The 21,594-nt window shown below is 34.4% G+C and overlaps 2 protein-coding genes across 3 annotated transcripts in view; one reads left to right on the forward strand and one right to left on the reverse strand.

Annotated features, from left to right (window-relative positions):
* Positions 1-7,958: 7,958 nt before the first annotated feature.
* Positions 7,959-21,594, reverse strand: part of LOC18434578 (protein PUTATIVE RECOMBINATION INITIATION DEFECT 1) — a 40,016-nt gene continuing 26,380 nt past the window's right edge. For both annotated transcript variants that reach the window (XM_088870057.1, XM_088870053.1), the window contains one exon: positions 7,959-8,291. The gene's annotated coding sequence lies outside the window, so the exon portion shown is untranslated. The remainder of the gene's footprint in view (positions 8,292-21,594) is intronic.
* Positions 13,259-15,328, forward strand: XTH5 (xyloglucan endotransglucosylase/hydrolase 5). The gene is made up of 5 exons (XM_006844647.4): positions 13,259-13,334; positions 13,455-13,660; positions 13,767-13,867; positions 14,215-14,408; positions 14,620-15,328. Exons 2-5 carry the CDS (start codon positions 13,474-13,476, stop codon positions 15,017-15,019), a joined length of 882 nt encoding a protein of 293 aa, XP_006844710.1. The 5' UTR covers positions 13,259-13,334; positions 13,455-13,473; the 3' UTR covers positions 15,020-15,328.

Here is a 21,594-nt window from a genome sequence, read left to right on the forward strand (position 1 = left end):
TCATATTTCTCACCACTATTTGAAGGTGTGTTTAATTTTGATTGTTTAGAACCTCAGCTACATACAAACCGCACCCTTATCTAAAAATCTATTTTATAGAAAGTACATCGAAAGTTCACTATATGAGAATGGCCTTGAATTAACAGACTATCTGAAAATTTTGATAATTGATATCACCAAAGAAAAAAACTTTATATGATCCGAATATATCCAACATACAAGTAATTTCAATAAAACATACAAGTAATTTCAATAAAAAAGCAGATTGATGCTAATCAAATGCACCTTACAAAATAAGAAGAATTGAACTAATGTTATTCTTTTAGTGTGCTAGTCAACCAAATGTATGATAAGAGATTGTAAGTTTCGAAAGATGAAATAGTAGCCCATGCATGCATACATTTGAATGTTGCATGCCATATATAGACACACATTCCATAATTTCCATTAAATGGAAAATAAAAACAAATACAACCCAACAAATGGTTCAAAGGAATTAGAATATTTCAACAATGCAACTAACAAATAGGCGCTAGCATCCCCACACCCATCTATGCCTACTGGTATCCCCAATTAACATCTTGAAAATGTAACTCCTCAATCTATTGAAAATAACGGGTAGGGGTACGCCTTCCCCACTAAATTACCCAAAAACACAAGAGATTAAGAAAAATAGTTTGATAGGGTTGCAGCCCAATCAAATATTTAACATCTTCAAAATGTAACTCCCCAATCTATTGAAAAAAAGGGGTATCGACCTGTCTTCCTCACTAAATTACCCAAAAAAAAAGTTAAGGACAATAGTTTGATAGGGCTGCAGCCCAATCAAATACGTAAAGCTTCACCTTATTACTCATCGAAAATTGCAATTCAAGCATTGGAAAACCTTTACATCGATCATCTCGGCTTGAAAATTAGGATTTCAAGCTTTAAAAGTAGTGTATATTGTAACAAATTATCTAAACCATCTATTTCGTCCTAAAAACATGTGTACAAAGATCTGTAAGATCTATACAATTTTTTGATTTTCAAATTTTATTGTCTGTGTTGAAAATTGATTTTAGAGTCATAATGGAGATTTTTATTACTGAAAGTGCTTTCCGAACAAAGATTTAAGGAGAGGTTTTATAGAAACTTCATCCGTAAGTTAATCGTGCCAAATGGCCACATTAGAGCCATTCAAACAATTCGGGGAAAATAAGGTATATATGATTTTTAATTTTTAATTTTTTATTTTGTTCATTTTGGTATGAAGTTTTGCCATAGTTTCTTTTTTTTTGTTTGCAAAATTATTTATTGATTAAAAATATTTTATTGATTTACATAAAAAATTACCTAAAAAAATATGTTTGGTTTACAACTTTTTATTTGTTTTCCGGAGTTATATTTTAAGTAACATATCAGGAAAATATTATTATTGGGAGATATTATTATGTAGATATATTATGAAATAAATAGGGAAATTATCAAATATACCTCCTATAGTTATCTTTATTTTTTGTTTAATATATCCCTCCTGTTTTCTAGTATTTTTACATAGAAGACACTTTTACCCTTCCCACGTATCTATACATATGTGGCTCTCTTTAAACATACCCTTGCCACGACTCTAATAGATCCGTGGTGGCTCGAAGGGTTCTTGGAACCTTTTGGCTAGGCTTCTTGGTTCACAATAAACCGTCACGGACATAGCAGGTTTGTAACGGTCTTGTCACGGCTTTAATAGATTTGTGGCGACTGCTAAGCTTCTTGATGCTTCAGGAAACCTATAAATTGTCACAAACATAACGGCCTCGCCACGACTCTAATAAGTATGTGGCAGCTCAAAGGGTTCCTGGAACCCTCCGACCAGGCTTCTTGGTGCTCAAGGAGCCTATAAATCTCGCCACGGCTCTAATAAGTCTGTGGTGGTTTATTAGTATAAGAGGGGCGAGCGCATGTTTAAAGAGTGTCACCGATGTAATAGATCCGTGGCGGGGGGTAAAAGTACATTTTATACAAAAATCACTAAGAAACGGGTAGGAATGTATTAAATGAAAAATAAAGGGAATTATGGGAGATATATGTGATAATTTTCCAAATAAATATCACAAGATAATTACAAATGAAAAATAATATTATGATTAGGTTGCATGCCTCTCTTTTTTTATCGTGATTTACTGAAACTATAGAATTTCACCAAAATCACATAATATTGTTTGTCTGACGTACATACTTTTTTAATTAAGTGAATAAATTCACCGTAATATTGAATTTTACTCATCATTTTTATATGGAAAAAGTTTATATAAGGATGCAACCTTATAATGTAGAACTAGGAATGCCTCTCCAAAATCCATCAAAAAAGGTAGTTCTAGGAATGCCCCTCAAAAATCCATCGGAAAAGGTAGTTTTAATGTTGAAAAACCCTTTGATTGATCATCTCGACATCGAAATGTATGAATATGAAAAATAAAAAGGCTTTAAGTCTCAGAAATAGTGCATTTTACAATATATTATCTACACTATCCATTTTCAAGATTTTCATACATTTATAGATCTACTTGATTTTAACTATTTTTGAAATTTAAAATTTTATAATTAGATATAAAAATAGATTTTGAGATAATCCTAAAAACATTTTACATCAAAATTATATATCATGATAAAATTTGAAGGGGCACCTTACCTCTACACCTACATATGCATCCGTATGCCAACTGCACCCTTTTTATATTAAGTGAAGTGTTTAAGGTTATTTAAAACAAAAAGGCACTTTTTACTCACTGATTTTGATGTTCGGCACCGTAAATCATAGAGCACAAATTTTGATTTTTTATATCCCCACCCTATAAACCCTAATTTTAATTTTTATTTTATTTAACATATTTTTAATGCTTTTCCAAATCACCCATTCAATCCGGACACAATCCACATCGCCAATCTAACAATTCGACACCTACCCCACACGAATCTGAATTTTGAAACAATGTACACAAATGCGGGTCTCCAATCCATCGAAACTAAAGGAAAACAATGGGCACAAATGGAACTCAAATCCAAAATTTCACCCCCATTTTTTATGCACTCAAGTCCACTTCTTAAAAGTTCTCTTGCTGACCCAAAAGGAACCAAACCCTAAAAAAAGTCATAAAAACTGGGTGATTTATTCACCTACCAACCATTTGCTTGCACTTAAATAAAATTGGCATCAATTGGGGAGAGTGTGTAACGCCTTGTGTCAAAGTCGATGAACCCAAACAAATCCACGGCTGTTTCTTGGTTAGTTAGGGAAGGCCAAACCAACACATGCCACTACATGCTCTCTCCTTTTGAAGGGGAAGTTCTTTACAGTTTCCTTGTTGCCATGGTTGATGACAATGGGGTGGGTCCCTTTGTACAGATTGATTCAATGTATGTGATAACACCAAACTTCCCGCCCCTAATGATGCTCACAAAATATTAGAGGACAAAGGTTATGTAGAGTCAAGGCTCTAAACAATCAAATTAGAGGTCACCTCAAAATTTTCACTAGAAGAGGTTGTTTTGATGCCCAAGTATCTTCAAATTGATCATCTCAACATCAAGATGTATGGACATGAGAAAAAAAAATGGATTTCAAGTTTTGGAAATAGTGCATCTTGTAACGCATTTTTGGACCATCAATTTTCATGATATTTAAGGTTTCATAGATCTACTCGATCTACACTATTTTCAAAGATTTAAATTTTATAATAAAGATAAAAATATATTTTAAGCTATCACAAAGATTTCTTGTATTGAAACTACATTTCTCCACACTATTTGAAGATGCGGTTTATTTTGATTGTTTAGAGCCTTGGATCTGTACAAACTGTACCCAATATTAAAACTTGAGTTTTTTTTAGTGGTAAAACAAGTGTAAAAATTGAGCCACCAGTGAAAATGGGAAGCTTTCTTAGGAATAGGTTAAGGCCAGGTGGTTAGGTGTAGGGATGGCCTTGGGTTGGTCGGGTCTGGGTCCACGCCGGACTCTTGCTCAAAAAATGATATGCGTCCCAAACCCTACCGAACCCGAATTCACTAAATCCAGACTCAAACCCAAAAATATAGTGTGGGACCCGGATCCAGCCCAAAAATTTAAAAATATTTATGTATTTAACTATATTTAAATATATTGGGACTCGAAAATATATTACTAGACTCGGACCCAGACCCAACCTGCTAGGTACAATTTTTGGACCCATACCAAGACCCTGATCGTGTCTACCCTTGAGGTACCAGGTTGGGTCCGGGTCCATTGCCACCCCTATCAACGTATTGGGAGCTATAATGTGACGTTTTGAGTTCGGTTCGTATCATAAGAAGAGAAGGGAAAGGAAAATTATAAATACCCCTCTAACTTCAACTTTCTAGGCATCCTACCCCTTAAAACGTTTTGTATCCCTACCCTAAACCATAATAATATTTTTCTTATATTTACAGCCTAAATAAAAAAAGTCAATAATTTAAAACAAAAATGCCATTGCTTGCTCTCTTCTCCCTCTTTTCGAGTCTTGCGACTCTCTTTGTGCCCATACTCACTTTCCTAAGCTACAAGTCCATATTATCTCTTTCTCCCTCTCTCATTCTCTCTCTAAAACCCATGTCCTCTCTTTCTCTATTTCAAAAAAACTCATATCCACACTCTCTCTTTCTCTCATTCTCTAGTAATGCAGTCTAGCACTCTATGCACAAGCACAAAAAAGTGACAGACAGTTAAAAAAAAAAATTCGGTACGGCACTTAACTCAAATCTACCTAGTTTGGCACACTGGGTGCCAGACTGCATTGCAAGCTACATTACTGGAACTCAATGCGGTCCGGCATACTAGGTGTGGGGCCGAAATTTTGTTTTATGGTCCTACACTTTTTTGTGCCAGACCTCAAAAAAATTTCGGTCTGATACACTATGTGTCGTATTGCATTACCGTGGATGAAAGAGAGAGAGAGAGTAGGTTTTTACTTTGAGAGAGAGAGAAAGTGTTGGCAAAGAGAGACATGTGACTCCAAATAAAGCATATTAGAGATAGTAAGGGCATTCTTATCTTAAACCCATTCACTTTTTTATTTGGAGGGTAAATATAAAAAAAATAGTATTGAGGTTTAAAGTGATATGCCAAAAGTTTTGAGATGCAGGATGTTTAAATAGTTGAATTTGAAGGGATATCTATAATTTTCCCTAGCTCTATTGGGTACAAAGGCTCTACTATTTTTTATTGCATAGCTGGGAGCAGCCTACTTGCCCAAAATATTATTAGCCACCATGAGTTCCCCGTTGTTATAGGGCGTTGCTTTTTGTTGAAGGTGATTAAAAGTCATAAGATTACACATTTTAATGGGTGTGGAAGCACGTCCAAAATTTTCAAATTGAGAGTAACCATTGACGGAAAAAGTTTACATAAGGGTGATGCTCTAAACAGTCAATTTAGGGTGCACCTCAAAAATCTACTAAAAGAAGTTGTTTTGAAGTTAAAAAATATTCAAATTGATAATCTCGACTTCAAGATGTATGGAAATAAGAAAAATGGTTTCAAGTATTAGAAATAGTGTATCTTGTAATGCATTTTCAGACCATCAATTTTCAAGAATTTCAAGTGTTCATAAATCTGCTCCATCTACACTACTTTTGAAGTTTTAAATTTTATAATTAACGATGAAATAAATTTTTAAGCCATTACAAATATTCCCAGTATTGAACCAGCATCTTACGATACTATTTGAACGTGCGCTTTACTTTGATTGTTTAGAGCCTCGGCCCTATACAAACCACACCCTTTCAATAATATTATTTCTTTTGTTTATCTAGATAGCTATATCATTCAATATCAATGTATTTGTTCATTTAGTTAGCTATAGTAATCAATATCATTGTATTTGTTCTATTAATTTGTTAATAGCAAGGTTTTAAAAAATGGCGACATCGAAATTGCCTAATCTGGATTGAAAATCTCGATGGGACCATTCCAATCCCCACAATATAGCAAGAACCAGCCATCCAGCCTGCATTTTACTTTTAATTTTTTATAATTATTAATTTTGTTTCTCTATTTCTTAATATTTTATGGGCCGATTCAGTCGGCTGGATCATTGATATAGACTGCCGAACCGCATCTAGACCAGTTTTCAAGGAGGCCGATCCATGCAACTGATTTACTTTTTTCAACAGTGAGCTATACTATCCATGCAACTAATTTACTTTTTTGAGTGTGTGTTTTGCGTTATGTGCCCCCAAAAGAGAGGACATGCACACTAATTTACTTTTTTTGAGTGTGTGTTTTGAATTCATGTAAGCAATTATGTGCCCCCAAAAGAGAGGACATGCACACTAGGCACCCAAAATCGTGATGTTGAATTAGGTTTAAAATTAATTTACAGGAGATTGGGTGCACTAATATTAAGGTTAACATGGGTGCAAAGATTTGTTACTTATTTTTTGGGTAAGTTAAGATGGTAACATTGGGTCAATACAGCTATAGATTAAGATTATGTACTATAAGAGAGTTTAATTTTGAAAAAGAAAAATCACATTCATCCCTAGCTGTCACTGATATGAGGTGGCTCAAGATGTGTTCTTCTTCATGCATAAGATTTGAGGAAAAATCTTTGGGGACGTTGAACTCATGCATTGTAACCATTCGAGCTACTCAATTTTGTATCTAGTTTTGAAAGTGATTGTGACTTTTTTATACCAAAATTAAATAATTTTATTATATTCTTTCGAAAAATATATAGATTTCTTATTTATATACTAGACACTCTTGAAGGTGCCTCTAACGCAAAACACACACTCAAATGAAGTAACATTTGGACAAATTTAGGAATGTCTGCATCTTGCATGTCCAAAGTTAATAAGGGTTGAGTACGGAAAGCAATTTTGAGAGTGTGCATAGCATGCTCCCATGGGATGACAATGCATATTTTCTTCCTCAGGCAAAAGTTCTGACCAAGAAGATTATGCAAAAGATCTGACCAAGAAGATTATTGGATTTGAAAATTTGAGATCCACTTAAGAATCACTAGATAAGTAATTCAAAAGAAAAAGATAAAGAAAATGGAGTTCCTAAATACCTTAATTAGTTGCACAAAAATTAGTTACTCCATGTTCATGTTCAATCTTAAGATGTTATTTTTTTAGAGTGAATATAAAATTTTATTCTTTCTAAGGTTACTTCCCAAACTTTAGGGTCCTAAAAATAATCTTACCTAAGGTTTTATGTGAGGAAAGAAGTGTGTATGCAGTATGCTCCCATGAAATCACATAATGTTTGTCCAATCACAACAACACGTGTGCCCTATTTGGAAATCAAATGCAAAAGTTTTAATATCCTTTTAAGAGTCACTTTTGACACCAGATGAATGAAAAAAAAAAGTATTTATTTGTCAACCCCAATTATTTGCTAACTCTAATTAGTTGAGAAAAGGCTTTAACGATAATAATGCTGATTTTTTGGGTATTACCTTTTTCATGTCAAAGACGTATGACCATGATAAATTACAGTGAAAAGAAACTAACCTATATGATTGATTGGAGTTTGGTATCTATTGATTTTATTGTCCTTTTAATTGATGTAGAAATTAGTTTTCTTTCTCTTGTTGGGTGGGTGGGTGGTGGGTAAGCCAAGATAACGGTCCCTAATTTCCTTTAAGAAGATGAACCTTGAAGGACCCCTAATTAAAATCCCTAGGATAGGGTTTAAGTTAATCCTGGGAGGCATTTGATCACAGTAAGTCTAGGCTCCATATTTTAACTTGAGGATATGGCTTTTGGATTCAAAATTTTACAAGCCAGTCATCTAGACCACTATGATGATGAATAATCATCAACTGAGTCTTGTTTTGACTAGTTGGGATATATTATATGAATCTTGTATGCTCTATCAGGATTCATGAAATAGATGTGGTAAAAGTTTTACATTGGCTGTCAATCTAATGATTATGAATATCAGAAACACTCCTCCAACCATCCAATTTCACATCTTACGATTACGGTTGACTATGACTTTTTCAACAGCAGATGAATATTCTTATTAGTATTTCCTATTATTTTTTAGTACTTCTAAAGAAATTGATGTCTAAATAGTAACTCCATTAGTTCTATCCATTGCTTTAAAAACCAAACCAAGTCATTACCCGAACTGAGGCGGCTCGACCAGTTCCAATCAAGCTCGCCGCTAGTTGAGGTTTTCTTCTATTGAAAAAGAAAAATCTTAGAAACCAAAGAGAATTGGTTGGAGCCAGACTTATCCGAGGCATTTACAGACCCGGACCACCCACTCACCGGTTCTGATTCGCCTGTTTTTAAAACAATGGTTCCATCAATTAACAAGATAAATATTAACAATATGTTACTCATACATTCATGTGTACATATTCAAAATTGAGTATAGTCATGAATATGAATTCATTGGAAAATAGTCACACATTGGGTTGCGTATACACACAACAAGGAATATAGCGATCAATTGGTATTGATTTAGGTAAGGTAGATAATTGATTATTGACCTTTGATAAAAAAAAAAAAAATCAAAAAGTTATTCAACTCTGATTGTTAGATGTAAAATTTGGTGGCCTGGAGTGTAACTTTAATTGAAAATTAAGTCTGAAATTTTTTTCTCAAAATCTGCGCGGAGAAATCAGAAGACCAAACCATTTGATCTGAAAGCTTGAGGTGTTTATGAACTTCTTACTCTCGTGTATTATACAATTTCATTCCTTTATGCAGTTCTTCTTTGAGGTTCATTTTTTGAGGTATGTTTAATAAAGAAAAAAAATTTATATCAAGGCGAGGCCATAAACAATTAAATTAAGTCACACCTGAACAATCCACTAGAAAAGATTTTTCTGATGGCAAAAAATCCTAAAATCGATCATCTCGACCTCAAGATATATGAACATGAGAAAAAAAAAAAAAAAAAGGATTTCAAGTCTTGGAACTAATCCATCTTGTAATCTGTATCGTCAATTTTCAAGAATTTTCAAGTGTTCATAGATCTGCTCGATCTACACTATTTAAAATCTTTAAATTTTATAATTAATAAGAAAATACAGTTTCAAACGATCACAAAGATTTTCAATACCGAAAAAAATTTGCCAACACTACTTACAAGTAACACTCCTTAAAAGTAAGCCTTACTTTGATTGTTTGGGGCCTCAGCCCTATACAAACCACACCCATGAACAAATTTATTGCTAAAAGATTCAATGGAGGAACAACTAAACTTCAACAGCTTATCATCATTTATTATGTGTATAAGGTATAGAAAACCATCAATCCTCATCAATCCCCTTTACTACTGATTTCATAGCCTAGCCAGATACTTGCAATAAATGCAATAGCCCTCTCATTAATGAGATGATAAGCCAAAAATAATATTTAATTAGGAAGGTAATTTAGTTGGACAAGCCCACTATAATTTGATTAATTTCCAGCGCTTTGTGTTGGTTGAGAACATGTGAGGTTTCTCCTATTGAAGACCATGCATGTGGGTTTGGAGAGACGTCCACACGTGTCTTCTATGGAAGTCCTTACACCAACATGTCACACATGGGTGTCTTTTCGTGCACCCAAATCATGCGCACAAGACACAAATCATTATTAATTTTCTTATGCAACTTTTAAAAGGTAAAATAAATGGTCATAAAATAGACTTTATTACGTGGTAATTAGGAGGTTTGTTTTTCAATTAAGAGGGGCAAAATGTCAATAAGTAATTAATCTTATTTAGGTTTAATGGTCCTGCAGAAGCAAGTTGTACATTTAATAGATCAAGAAAATTTCTTGCTGAGTATTTTTAGTTTTAAGACTCCAAATTTAAGGGGACTTAACTTGTGTTTTTCATCAATGTAAATAAATAAATAAATCAAACATTGACTTTCAAAATCTTTTTTTTGAGTGTTCAAAAATCCAAAACTCTTTTTATTTTAGAACTTAATTACTTATCCGAAGGTTCTATATTGCACCCTAATGTTTCTCATAGAAAATATCCTGCTAAGTTGGTCTTATGGACGATGGAGCAAACATACAATTTACTCCAGAGGGAGCAATACATTTATTATTTAACCGGTTGAGAGACCCTGAGGAGGCGGAAGGTATAAAGTTACCAAAGCACCCATGTAGTACTTTTTTAGTCTCTACTTACATGTACAAGATATTGAATACGTGTTTATCGAGAAAGGGCAAGCTTTTTGTATTTTTTCTATTGTATAAAATTTATATACTACCCCCTTGTCTAATTGTCCATTCTGAATGGATAGATGAGATACATCAATCGCAATGTCATACTTCTAAAGTATTATATTTTTAATATTTTTTCTACAAGATATTTTGACACCAAATTTTGAATGTTCACTTCTTTTTTACACTTGTACATGTAAAAAATATAAAACCAATATTCTCAATAAAATAAAATAGCCAAAATACTTTTGAAAAATTTAAAAGTATTTTAATCATTGTCTTATTTTAATTATTTTTTTAATATTTATTTTATGTGCATACCATTTGGATAATTGCACATAACAAATTTCATATTCATATAATTTGTTGAAAATCAATAAAAAAGAAAATACTATAAAGAGTCGAATTTGGATCAAACCGTCAGTGGCTCACTTAATGTAAATTAAACGACAGGATGGGGGGAATTGTATATGTTATATACATTAGGGAAAATATATAAACCTTTCCCATCTAAAATCTAGACTATAATTATGTCTAATTTTTTTTAAGACCCACCTATATCCCCGATATTTCTCTTGTTTTGGAGTCTTAGATCTCTCTCTCTCTCTCTCTCTATATATATATATATATTTATTGTGGTTTGTATAAAGCTCAAGTTCTAATCAATCAAAATAAAGGGCACCTTCAAGTAGTATCGAAATATATTATTTCGGTATCATAAATTTTGTGATGGTTTGAAAGCTTATTTTCATCTATAATTATAAAATTAAAATATTCATTCAAGTTTGGACTAGGTTGGTCTCCTTTAAAGTTTTAATTTTTATAAATATATTTAATGTTTTTTTGGCCCCCCATAATTCTTTCTATCTAATATAAATTTTTATTTTAAAAAAATGATATTATGAGACCTTCTCACACCTATGTGAATAGAGCATCAAATGATCACCATTAAATTTTGACATATATCTCTAAAAACGTTATGACGTGGGTGTGAGGATTTGGATAAATGGGGTTTTTAGAGATGTGTATCAAATTTTAATAGTGATAATTGAAATCTTACTTACATGAGTGTCGGAGGGTCTCATAGTATCATTACTATTTATTTTATTTATTAATATTTTTGGATTATACCGATCTAAAATGGCAATCTCACATTGTGACATGAATATGGGGCTTGGAGGAAACATTACAAAGCAAGATCTTTGACTCATCAATATACTTTAAAATGTAGAATTGACCCATCATGTTATGTTTAGTGCAACCTCTGGGTGTAACTTTAATCAATGTGATTCCAGTAGACAACTGATAAGACCGGAGAGGAACTATCCAGGAAGCAATTTGTACTCTCTCTCTAGAACCAATTAGTACTCCCTCTCCCTCTAAGAAATTGAATGGAAAGTTGGGTTTTGGGGATGTTGAAGAGATTTAGACTAATTTGGGGACGTTTTTAATATTATCCCAAGAGAGGAAAGAGAAATCTTGCTAAAATTTCTAATAAACAGTGTGCAAAAGAGATTTAAAATTTGAGCAGGACAAAACGTCAATGCAGCCTTAGCCAAAGTGGGTATGTGGCGCTGCCATTGTACTACCATAAGCCTGGCCCTGGCCCCTCCCAAGACAGGTTGTTACGACCTGAAGAGAGAGGGGATAGTTGAAATTTCAATCTTGATAGTTAAAAGACTAACAATTGGTAAATTTGAGAGAATAAGGATTAAAACATTGGAAAGATAAAAGTAGAGAGAGAGAGGTGCGATGCAATGTTGTTAAATTCGCTTAGGAGTTGGTTCAATAAGAAAAATGAAGCAATTCCATGTTTCCGCCGATTTGGGAGAAGGTTCAATAAGAAAAATGAAGCAATTCCATGTTTCCGCCGATTTGGGAGAAGGTTTTGGATTTTTTTCAATTTGAATTATATATTTATATATAAAAATAATAATGAAATTTAAAATAAAAACAGCAAAAAATAAAAAATTATTTTATATATTTATTATTATTTTTTATCCGAACCGGACAAAACCGACAATAAGATGGCAACAGCACCACGCTTCACTTTGCTTAGGTCTAGACCTAAACTCGATCGGCAGCCCAAACAAAGCTGATATGACAAGACGGGTGGGTTGTTATAAAGCAAAAAGGAAGAGCAAGAGGAGCAAAAAGTGAGTTAAAAGTTGAGGAATAAAACGCTAAAAACGTGGTAAAGTAGAGAGCAAGAAGAGAGGTAAAAGTTGAGAGTCGGGGGATGTTAAATGGCAGTGGCAAAGAGTAAAAATGCTGATTAAGAGAGAGAAAGAGAGCTCTATGCGCCTTTGAGAGAGCTAATTATAACTTAAGCAAAGTTCTTTGTAGAGAGAAAGATAAAAGTTCCATGCATGCGGTGGGAGAGATCAGAGAAAGAGAGCCGATTCCAAAAAGCGAAAAGTTTATACTGAGCTCAAGCTCTAAACAATTAAATTACGGCCCATTTCAAAAAATTTATTAGAAAAAGTTGTTTTGATGCTCAACTTTCCTCAAATTGATCATTGACGTCAAGATGCATAAACAAAAGAAAAAAATAGATTTCAAGTTTTTGAAATAGTGCATCTAGTAATACAATTTTGGGCAGTCAAATTTTAAAATTTTCAAAGTGTTCATTGATGTACTGATCTATTCTATTTTTGAAACTTAAAATTTTATAATTAAAAATGAGTGATCTATCCTATTTTTGAAACTTTAAATGTTATAATTAAAAATAAAAATATATTTTAAGGGTATTACAAAGATCCACGTACTCTAATTTGATTGTTTAGAGTTTGAGCCATTAGAAAAAGTTTGTTGCAGGAGAGAGAGAGTAAAAAGAGAAGGTGGGTCAAAGATAGATAAGAGAGAGACTGTAGGTGAAATATGGGAAGCAGGAAAAACACAAACCGCTTCCCGTGAAATCCTCAAAACCGTCGGTCCATCCCCCACATAACATATCTGAAAGCAAATTATTGATGTCCATCAAAATAGCTGTACTCTATTTTGTATTCTTACGGAGCCAACCTGGAGATTTCTTCTCTTTCTCTCTCTCTCCTACAAATACCCCTCAAACCCCTCCCATTTTCTCACATCTCTCTCTCTCTCTCTCTCTCTCTCTCTCTCTCTCTCTCTCTCTGCTATCGTATCAGACTCTTACTTCTGGGGTAAAGCATCATGATAATCCCCTCTCATTTTCCTAATCTTTGTTTCTTGCTCAATTTTTTTGAATGGTGTTTCGAGCTTGATGGTTTCTCTCTCTGTGCTCTGTTCTGATTTTTTTGCAGGGACTGAGGGCCTTTAGAGATGGGGTCCAAGCTTCTGGTTTTGTGCCTTGGACTCTTGGGTTTGCCATGTCTTGTAATGGCTGCAGCTCCAATGAAACCCATTAATGTACCATTTCAGAAAAACTATGTACCCACTTGGGCATTCGACCACATAAAGTACATCAATGGCGGAACTGAAGCCCAGCTCGTCCTTGATAAATACACAGGTCAAGGAGAAAAATAATAAAAACACATCAATTTCCATTGCCAAAGCTGGTGTTTTAGAGAGAAACAGCCATAGATCCTCTGATGTTTTTTTGTGTGATTGTTCAGGTACGGGGTTCCAGTCAAGAGGTTCATATCTCTTTGGTCACTTCAGTATGGATATAAAGATGGTTCCTGGAGATTCAGCTGGAACTGTGACTGCTTACTATGTAAGTGGTGTGAGAGAATGATAATCTTTAGAGAGAGAAACCATATGTAAGAAGTGTGAGAGAATGATAATCTTTAGAGAGAGAAACCATAAGTAGTTTGACAGAGAAGAAAATCTATGCAGAGAGAAACTTTTGGAAAAAAAAATATGCATTTGATTTTCTTTCTCTTACAAGGAATGCTGGATTTACCGCATTCAATGTAAGCACTGAGAGAGAGAACGAAAGTCTCCAGATAGAGAAACAATGGGAAAAAGATGGCATTGTTTTTCTTCCTTATGCAAGGATTGATGGGTTTACTATTCTATGTATAGTAGAGAGAGAAAGTAGTAATGTCTAGTTTTTTGCAGCTTTCATCTCAAAACTCAGAGCATGATGAGATAGACTTTGAGTTCTTGGGGAACAGGAGTGGGCAGCCATATATTTTGCAGACAAATGTGTTCACAGGGGGAGCGGGAAACAGAGAACAGAGGATATATCTATGGTTCGATCCAACTAAAGATTACCACTCTTATGCTGTTCTTTGGAACATGTATCAGATTGTGTAAGCGACCAATACTCTCTCTCTCTCTCTCTAAAATAAAACCGATAGTTTCTTAAACTCCCATTGTCTGTCTCTCTCTCTAAGTATCGATGCCTAGGTCCTTCTCTCTCTCTTTCTCATTCAATGGGCATGCCACATAGTCCTATGTATCCTATGCTTCACATCTCTCTCTCTCTCTCTCTCTAAAATGGTTTCCATATTTCTGGTCCAGCTTCTTCGTGGATGAAGTCCCCATTAGGATCTTCAAGAACAATAAACACATCGGCGTTCGCTTCCCCTTCAACCAGCCCATGAAGATGTACTCCAGCCTCTGGAACGCAGACGACTGGGCCACTCGCGGCGGGCTCGAGAAAACCGACTGGAGCAAGGCCCCCTTCATCGCCTCTTACAGAGGCTTCCACATCGATGGCTGCGAAGCCGACGCCAAAGACTCTGTGTGTGCAACACAGGGGAAGAGGTGGTGGGATCAAAAGGCTTTCCAGGATTTGGATGGGATTCAATACAGGAGGCTTAAATGGGTCAGGGAAAAATATACAATCTACAATTACTGTACTGATAGGGCAAGGATCCCAACCATGCCAACTGAGTGTGTTAGTGATAGAGATGTTTAGAAGGAAGCTCTCTCTCTCTATCTCCCATTCTCTCTTCCCTAGACCTCCCCTAATGAGATACCCTCTCTCTCTCTAGATCTTAGTTCTCTTCTTTGGATTACAAGGTGGAGCTCAGACACGGTTTGAGCATGGAGACATTCGACAGTGTGAGAATATTGTATTTGTTATTTATTTTCCTTGTAACTGGGGTTTTGTGGGGTTTGATCTTAAGAGGCATTGGCTCTTTGCCTGAGGATTTATTATATCTATGTATACGTATATGATATGTTCTGTTTTGATGAATAAAAATGGATTTTTAGTAGTTTGTGATATTTTCTTTCTCTCTCTCCAGAAAATCTAACAAGATTAGCTCTAGAGCACTCTCTAGGATAGATCACGTTCAGTTTTGATGAAGATTAAAAGGAAATATTAGTAGAAATTGATTGTTTTATACATCTCTCTTTCTCACTAAAAAACTAGTGTAGTTAGTAGCTCAAGAACTCTCTCTATTAAAATGACTTTTTTTTGGGTTAGAAAACCGAGTTAAATTTAGATTTTCAAGCGTGTTCACAAGGGACAATGTTTCTCTCTCTATGTTTACTTTTTATTTGAAAACTTGTCGTTTTAGTTCTTTTTCACCGTGGATTGTGGCGTGCGTTTGGTTTTGAGGGGCTACTGCTTCTTCTTTCATCTTTCTCTTTCCTCTTTCTTAGAAGTGGGTTGTGCATTGATTCATGTGCATGTGTCTGTTTATTTGGGGACAAATGTTTGTGTTAGTATGGGGGAGGATAGGAGTGCCGCTTGTTTTTTACCTTCAAAAGTTAAGAGAGATGTGCCAATGGCTGCTCCCGGACAGACAGATGAGATCATGTTACTGCAGAGAGAGAGAAATTTAGTCATCTGCAATAGAAGAGAGACCGATAGGGATGCCCACATGATCGGGCCACGACCCGATCGGGTCCGAGGGTGGATCTGGGGTCCGACGGGGACCGAGGGTGGATCTGATCTAGCTCTAGTTATCGATCTAAAAATTAGACCTAACAGGTTGGGTCTTTGTCCAAATTTTAGACCCGAGCACCATTTCGATCTCGGTTCAGTAATGTGTTTCGAGTCTCAATATATAAATATATATATATTTAATTATAGTTAACTAAATACATATTTTAATTTTTGGGTCCCCCAATCGGACCCGTTGCCACCCTGCAGAGAGCGAGGGGGAGTGCTCTATTAAGTATCGTAAGTAATGCGTAAATTCAGATTAAAGGGACTTCATAAATTCTGATTAGTAAATCAGTTTAGGTAGTGGTAACGCATTTTCAAAGCATCCTTAAAAGTTAGTTTAATGTGACAAGTGCTTCGAGCGGATGGTTCGTTAAACGTTAATTTGACCTTAATTGTTGATTAGTTATCGAACAATGTTTTAAGACCCGGATTGGTGGGTGGGTTGTTGACGCGTAGATCGGTGTCGGACCATTGAATCGGTGATCTGGATCCATTTAAATTGGTGATCCAAAAAAAAAGTAAAAAATAAATAAAATAAAATAAAATAAAATGAAAATAAGAGTTTATAGGGCGGGGATATGGAAGAACCTAAACAAATGTTAAATAAACTTTGAACAAATATTTAAGGAGGAGGTTTGGAGGGAAACTAGGGATTCTAAAACCGTTTCGGTTATGTTGGATTGCTATCCCTTTTGGTGATCCGGATAGAAAATTGCGGGATTTAAAAACACTTGTTTTGTTATCAAACCACAAGAGAATTTTGGGTAAGCGGCAGTTTTAGAAAGAGAGACGAGAGCTTAAGCTATGGACGAGCCACAAGGGATAAAAATTAAGAATGCGTGCCATGCATGAATACTTTTGTATAATATTTTTGTTGGGTTTATTTGGTATTTAAAGACGTTAAGAGAAATTGTATAAACATTTGAATAAATGAATTATAAAATCAATAGGAGTGTGGTCCTCTTGTGGACCATATTAGGCAAATACAATTTGCCGATACTTTGATTAGACTTGACGTGCTAGGCCAGCTGAGTTAGAAAATCCAAGGTACCTGGGCATAGAGATGAAACCGATGAGGGTTTAGTGGGGGTCGGAGTATGCCCAGATGAGAGCCGAGAGATTGCATGACCCTTGAATGTGATGAATAGGCTATAGAGACGACTAAAATCTCATCGTTGTATTATCATACGACATGTACATTTATAACTGTACTGAGATAGTAATCCACCGTTGAGAGTGAAGCGTGTACATGTGCAAGAGATTACCTTTATACACCATAGAGTTAAAGTTTGTCTCTAGAGAATAACTTAAAATCCACAGACTGGGATTCCGTCCTCTAGCCCATTGATTGATTTTGGCAGTCCAATCATGATGCCCTGCAGTGGACTGTAGGTCATAAGAACTACTGAGTCAGTTTGAGAAAGCTAGTGTGGATCGTGGTCCACAGTTGAAGGTGGAGTACTGATGCGTTGATTAAATCCTAGACATATTTGGATCCAATTCCCATAAAAACAATTTAATTTAATTAATTTTATGTCATTTGACTTTTGGAATGTTTATTTGAATTTTTATAAATCTTCTGATATTTTAATTTTTGTCATTTGAATTTATAAATCAAGAGAAATTCATTTATGAAGTTTTAAGTAAACTAAGCCCATAAGCATGATTTTAGAGAATCTTGAGAATCAATAAGGTTTGATTGAGAAATAAAGAATGAATATTTACTATTAGATAAAGTAAATAAATATTGATAGGAATAAGTTTAGGAAGGGGAAGATAATGTTCTAGCACTTTCTTTAGCATATTGATGATGGATTTAAGGAATGAATGACTCACATCTCTCACCCCACAAGTCTTATTAGCTCGACGGTGAAGATTTGCTCATATGATTTTATTAAAAATCTATAAAATTGAGCATTCTCCTCCCTTGTCTCTACATCTATTACTTACTCTCTCTTCTCTCTCTAAAATAGAATCTATCTCTCTCTAGCCTCTCTAAGGGGCACGCCCCACATAGGTTACTCTCTCTCTCCAAGAAACCTAAAGGGCCACGCCCCACCTTAGCCTACATATCTCTCTCACAAACTATCCTAAGGGGGGCACGCTCAAACTAGGCTAGGTTAATCTTGAATCTTTCTCATGGGTTCTAAATCAAGTTACCATTTGATTATGTGATTTTGTGGGCAGCAAATGGATCATCCCTAGTTAGTAGTTTTCTCCCTCATTTCTTGATTTCTATATCTCACAAGGATCAAACCAAGAGGCTTAAATTAGGCCTAAGCATTGAGGTTTTAGGTGGATGGTTGTAGACCGAGATCCATGTGCATTGATTGGGTTTTGTCATAAGAAGAAAAAATCAAGAGACCAATCAAAGATCCCGAACACCATTAGACGGAGGAGACTCGGCGTGGGATGTACTAGATCCAGTTGAAGTAATCTCTGGTACCCTCTTTTGTTTCTTCTATCTTTATTTATTGTGACTTTTATTCCCAAGCATAGGTTATGTATTTTTCTTGTTATTGAAAGAAATGTTTTGAATGGCTTCAAGTTCTTGAAATCCTATTGTATTATTTTATTTTATCTTTATTTGATGTTATTATATTGTAAAAAGACTACTTGTAAGTGATCTAGACCGTGAAGGAATGATAAAAAATTGAAAATATATATATATATATATATATATATATATATATTATATACTATGGCTAGATCACACGAGTTCTTTCAATCTTAATCATCCATTTCCAAAATGCTCGGTGATAGATTGTATATGTTGACTAGCCAAGCTAGTGACAGCGGATCATGAAATTCTAAACTATTTAGAAATTCTACGGTTAAGATGCTCTATTAACACGAGATTTTTATTTTTATTTTTATTTTTTTGACATGTTAATGGCAAGAACAGAAGGTAGGACATTACGTTGAGACATCAGCCCGCCAACCGCTAATGTACATAAGATATCCTTTCTCAACCAATGAAGCCCTAGTTAAGGGCAAGGACAAGCGGCATCACCTAGAGTAAGACTTTACGGACAACAAAGTTTTCTGGTGGCATCCAGAGCAACTGCTTCAAAAAATTGTAGGACTTCTAAAAATCCATTAAAGTGTACTGTATTAGTACAATAATTGTGGGTATTCTCCTATATGTTTCATCATAACCAATTGTTGAAACTTCTGATAGTATTTAGTATTTGGCATGTAATACAATGGGTTTCCCCTTTGACTACAAGCTTTTTATATATCTCCATACACATATAATTTATATATTTTGAGGTATCCACCCATTTGATCATTGAAGTTGAACAAACGCTACTATTATACGTTAGTTAGGATTTGATAAATACAATTGGGCAGTAGCCTATGATATTGTTCCCTACTCACTCCCAACTACCTTATCAAAATCAGATCCCTCGACTTTTATCTTTTCATGATAACTATTGTTCAATTAGCTTTCTATTGTCTCAACTATGTCTTAGGACTATATAATCAAGAGCCAAAGCGATAATCTCGATTTCATTAGCAGCATTATCTCCACTAACCACCAATTTCAATTATTTTGAAGAGATGATATGCTATTCAACAATAGAAAACCATACCTTTCTAACTAAATAAGAAAGCAATAAACTATTTCTTATTAAAGTCATTTCACCATTTGTGGACTAAACTTGGAGAAAATCTTACAAGCACAGGTACCCAATGCTGTGACTGTCGGCCTTGTGGACCCCTACGTTTTGATAGAAAATCCAAAAGATTTATAAGCCTATCATTAAAAAGCCAAATAATAGTAAACAAACATTGAAGGAAAAAATTTAAAAATGGGGCTACAAGAAAATTTTAATTATTGAATAATGGCCATTCAAGATATCCTATGGTTTGAGCGTACATCTTGGAATTGGGTCGCACATGGAGTTGCATCCCTATGTTTAGAAAACAATTCATACATAAAAAATCCAAAAGAAAAGAACGCCGCCGGAGGATAGTGTACATTTACTCCCTCAGTTAGAAGACTTTTTTAGGAGGATTTTTTTCACTATGAAATTTTTGAAAACTCCTAAGAATCATTCAACAATTATTTTCAAAAAACAAGTCTAAAATTTGAGTTCCCTAATACTTAGATCCCACCCCCTAAAAATTGGACAGTCTTTGTTTGAGACATTATTTTTTTTAAGTTCATAGAGGGCTTAGAAATTTTTTTATTGAGGTTAATCTATAGGTTTAAGAGGTTACATAATCAAAATTTGGCGTACTTATATTAATCTTAGATGGAGTTTTATATGAGGGAATAAATCAACGGTATATTCTTAGGGGAGCATAATGTCTTTTGGCCAAAGAAAAAATAAAACAAATCATACATCCTTGCTATACTTTTTTTTTTTCTCCCCCATGTGAAACTTTAGTGGTGTTGACTATTTTTAGACTTTTGATATTAGGATAAAGGCCCATTAAAATATAGAATCAGGCTTTACATGTAAGGATCTTGGCCATGTGGCTTACTTTATGAATCAATCATGTGAAATGCCTATAATAGCTTAGCATTTCAAAATTTGCTCTATGTGGCGACCAAGGGTTTTGGTGGGATCCAAAATTTCCTTGAAGAAGCGAATTGAAACCGAGTATGTTTTTCTAGCCTTTCTCACTCCCTCTTATTTTTATGTTTTTTTTTCTTTTTATTTTTATTTTTATTAAAAAGTATATAAAAATATCATTTTTTTTTAGTACAAATAAGTCATAATTAATCTTGTATATCAAAATTTAATCAAATAGATGCAAGTATGTCACTAAACTCAAAGTTCAAAAACAATTCTTGTACTTCACGATCCATTCCAAGCTATTCAATTTGACATCAAACGGCTAAAAAGGAATATGACCTCCTTATAATAATGATGAATGGCCTAATGTTATACAATCCCTATTATATTCAGACTTGGATTGGGTCAAGTTAAGACTAGGACTCAACATAGTCTACCTACTTGACTTCAGCGTGCGGTCATAGGGAGGCCCGATCTGAGCCCAATGTTTAGAACACTTGGTGATATTTTAGCCAAGCATTATTTGTTTCTTTGAAAAACGGTTTGGTTGAATCGTTAAACCTAGAACTGTGACTCAAAAATAGGAGAGGAATGCCTAATTGGTGCGGGCGCCTTAAACAATCAAATTAAAGTGACCTTCCAAGCCTCGTCAGAAGATGCATTTTCGAGGTCAGGAACTTTTATAATAGCCTAAAAATATCTTTCTACCGTTAATTATGAAGCTAAAAGCTCTAAAAACGATAATGATGATGATCAAGAAGATATGTAAACACTCAAAAATATTAAAAATGGACAGTGTAGATAATATATTGCAAGATGTATTATTTTTAGGGTGCAGTTTGTGTAAAACCGAGGCTCTAAACAATCAAAATAAAGCACGCCTTCAAATAGTATCGAGAAATATGGTTTCAATACTGGAAATCTTTGTGATAGTCTTAAAATATATTTTGATCTTTAATTATAAAATTTAAAGCTTAAAAAATATCTAGATCAAGCAAATCTATAAAACTTGAAAATCTTGAAAATTGATGATCCAAAAATACATTACAAGATACACTATATTCA

The sequence above is a fragment of the Amborella trichopoda genome, chromosome 6, assembly GCF_054954075.1.
Source record: "Amborella trichopoda isolate Santa Cruz 75 chromosome 6, AtrichopodaSantaCruz75HAP2 v2.0, whole genome shotgun sequence".
Taxonomy (NCBI): Eukaryota; Viridiplantae; Streptophyta; class Magnoliopsida; order Amborellales; family Amborellaceae; genus Amborella; species Amborella trichopoda.

What these genes read in the sequence shown, in the direction of transcription:
- XTH5 (XM_006844647.4), top strand. Translation starts at nt 13,474, where the DNA reads ATGGGGTCCAAGCTTCTGGTTTTGTGCCTTGGACTCTTGGGTTTGCCA. An exon ending in GAACTGTGACTGCTTACTAT is followed by an intron (nt 13,868 to 14,214) that starts GTAAGTGGTGTG and finishes AGTTTTTTGCAG; the next exon opens with CTTTCATCTCAAAACTCAGA. An exon ending in TGGAACATGTATCAGATTGT is followed by an intron (nt 14,409 to 14,619) that starts GTAAGCGACCAA and finishes TTTCTGGTCCAG; the next exon opens with CTTCTTCGTGGATGAAGTCC.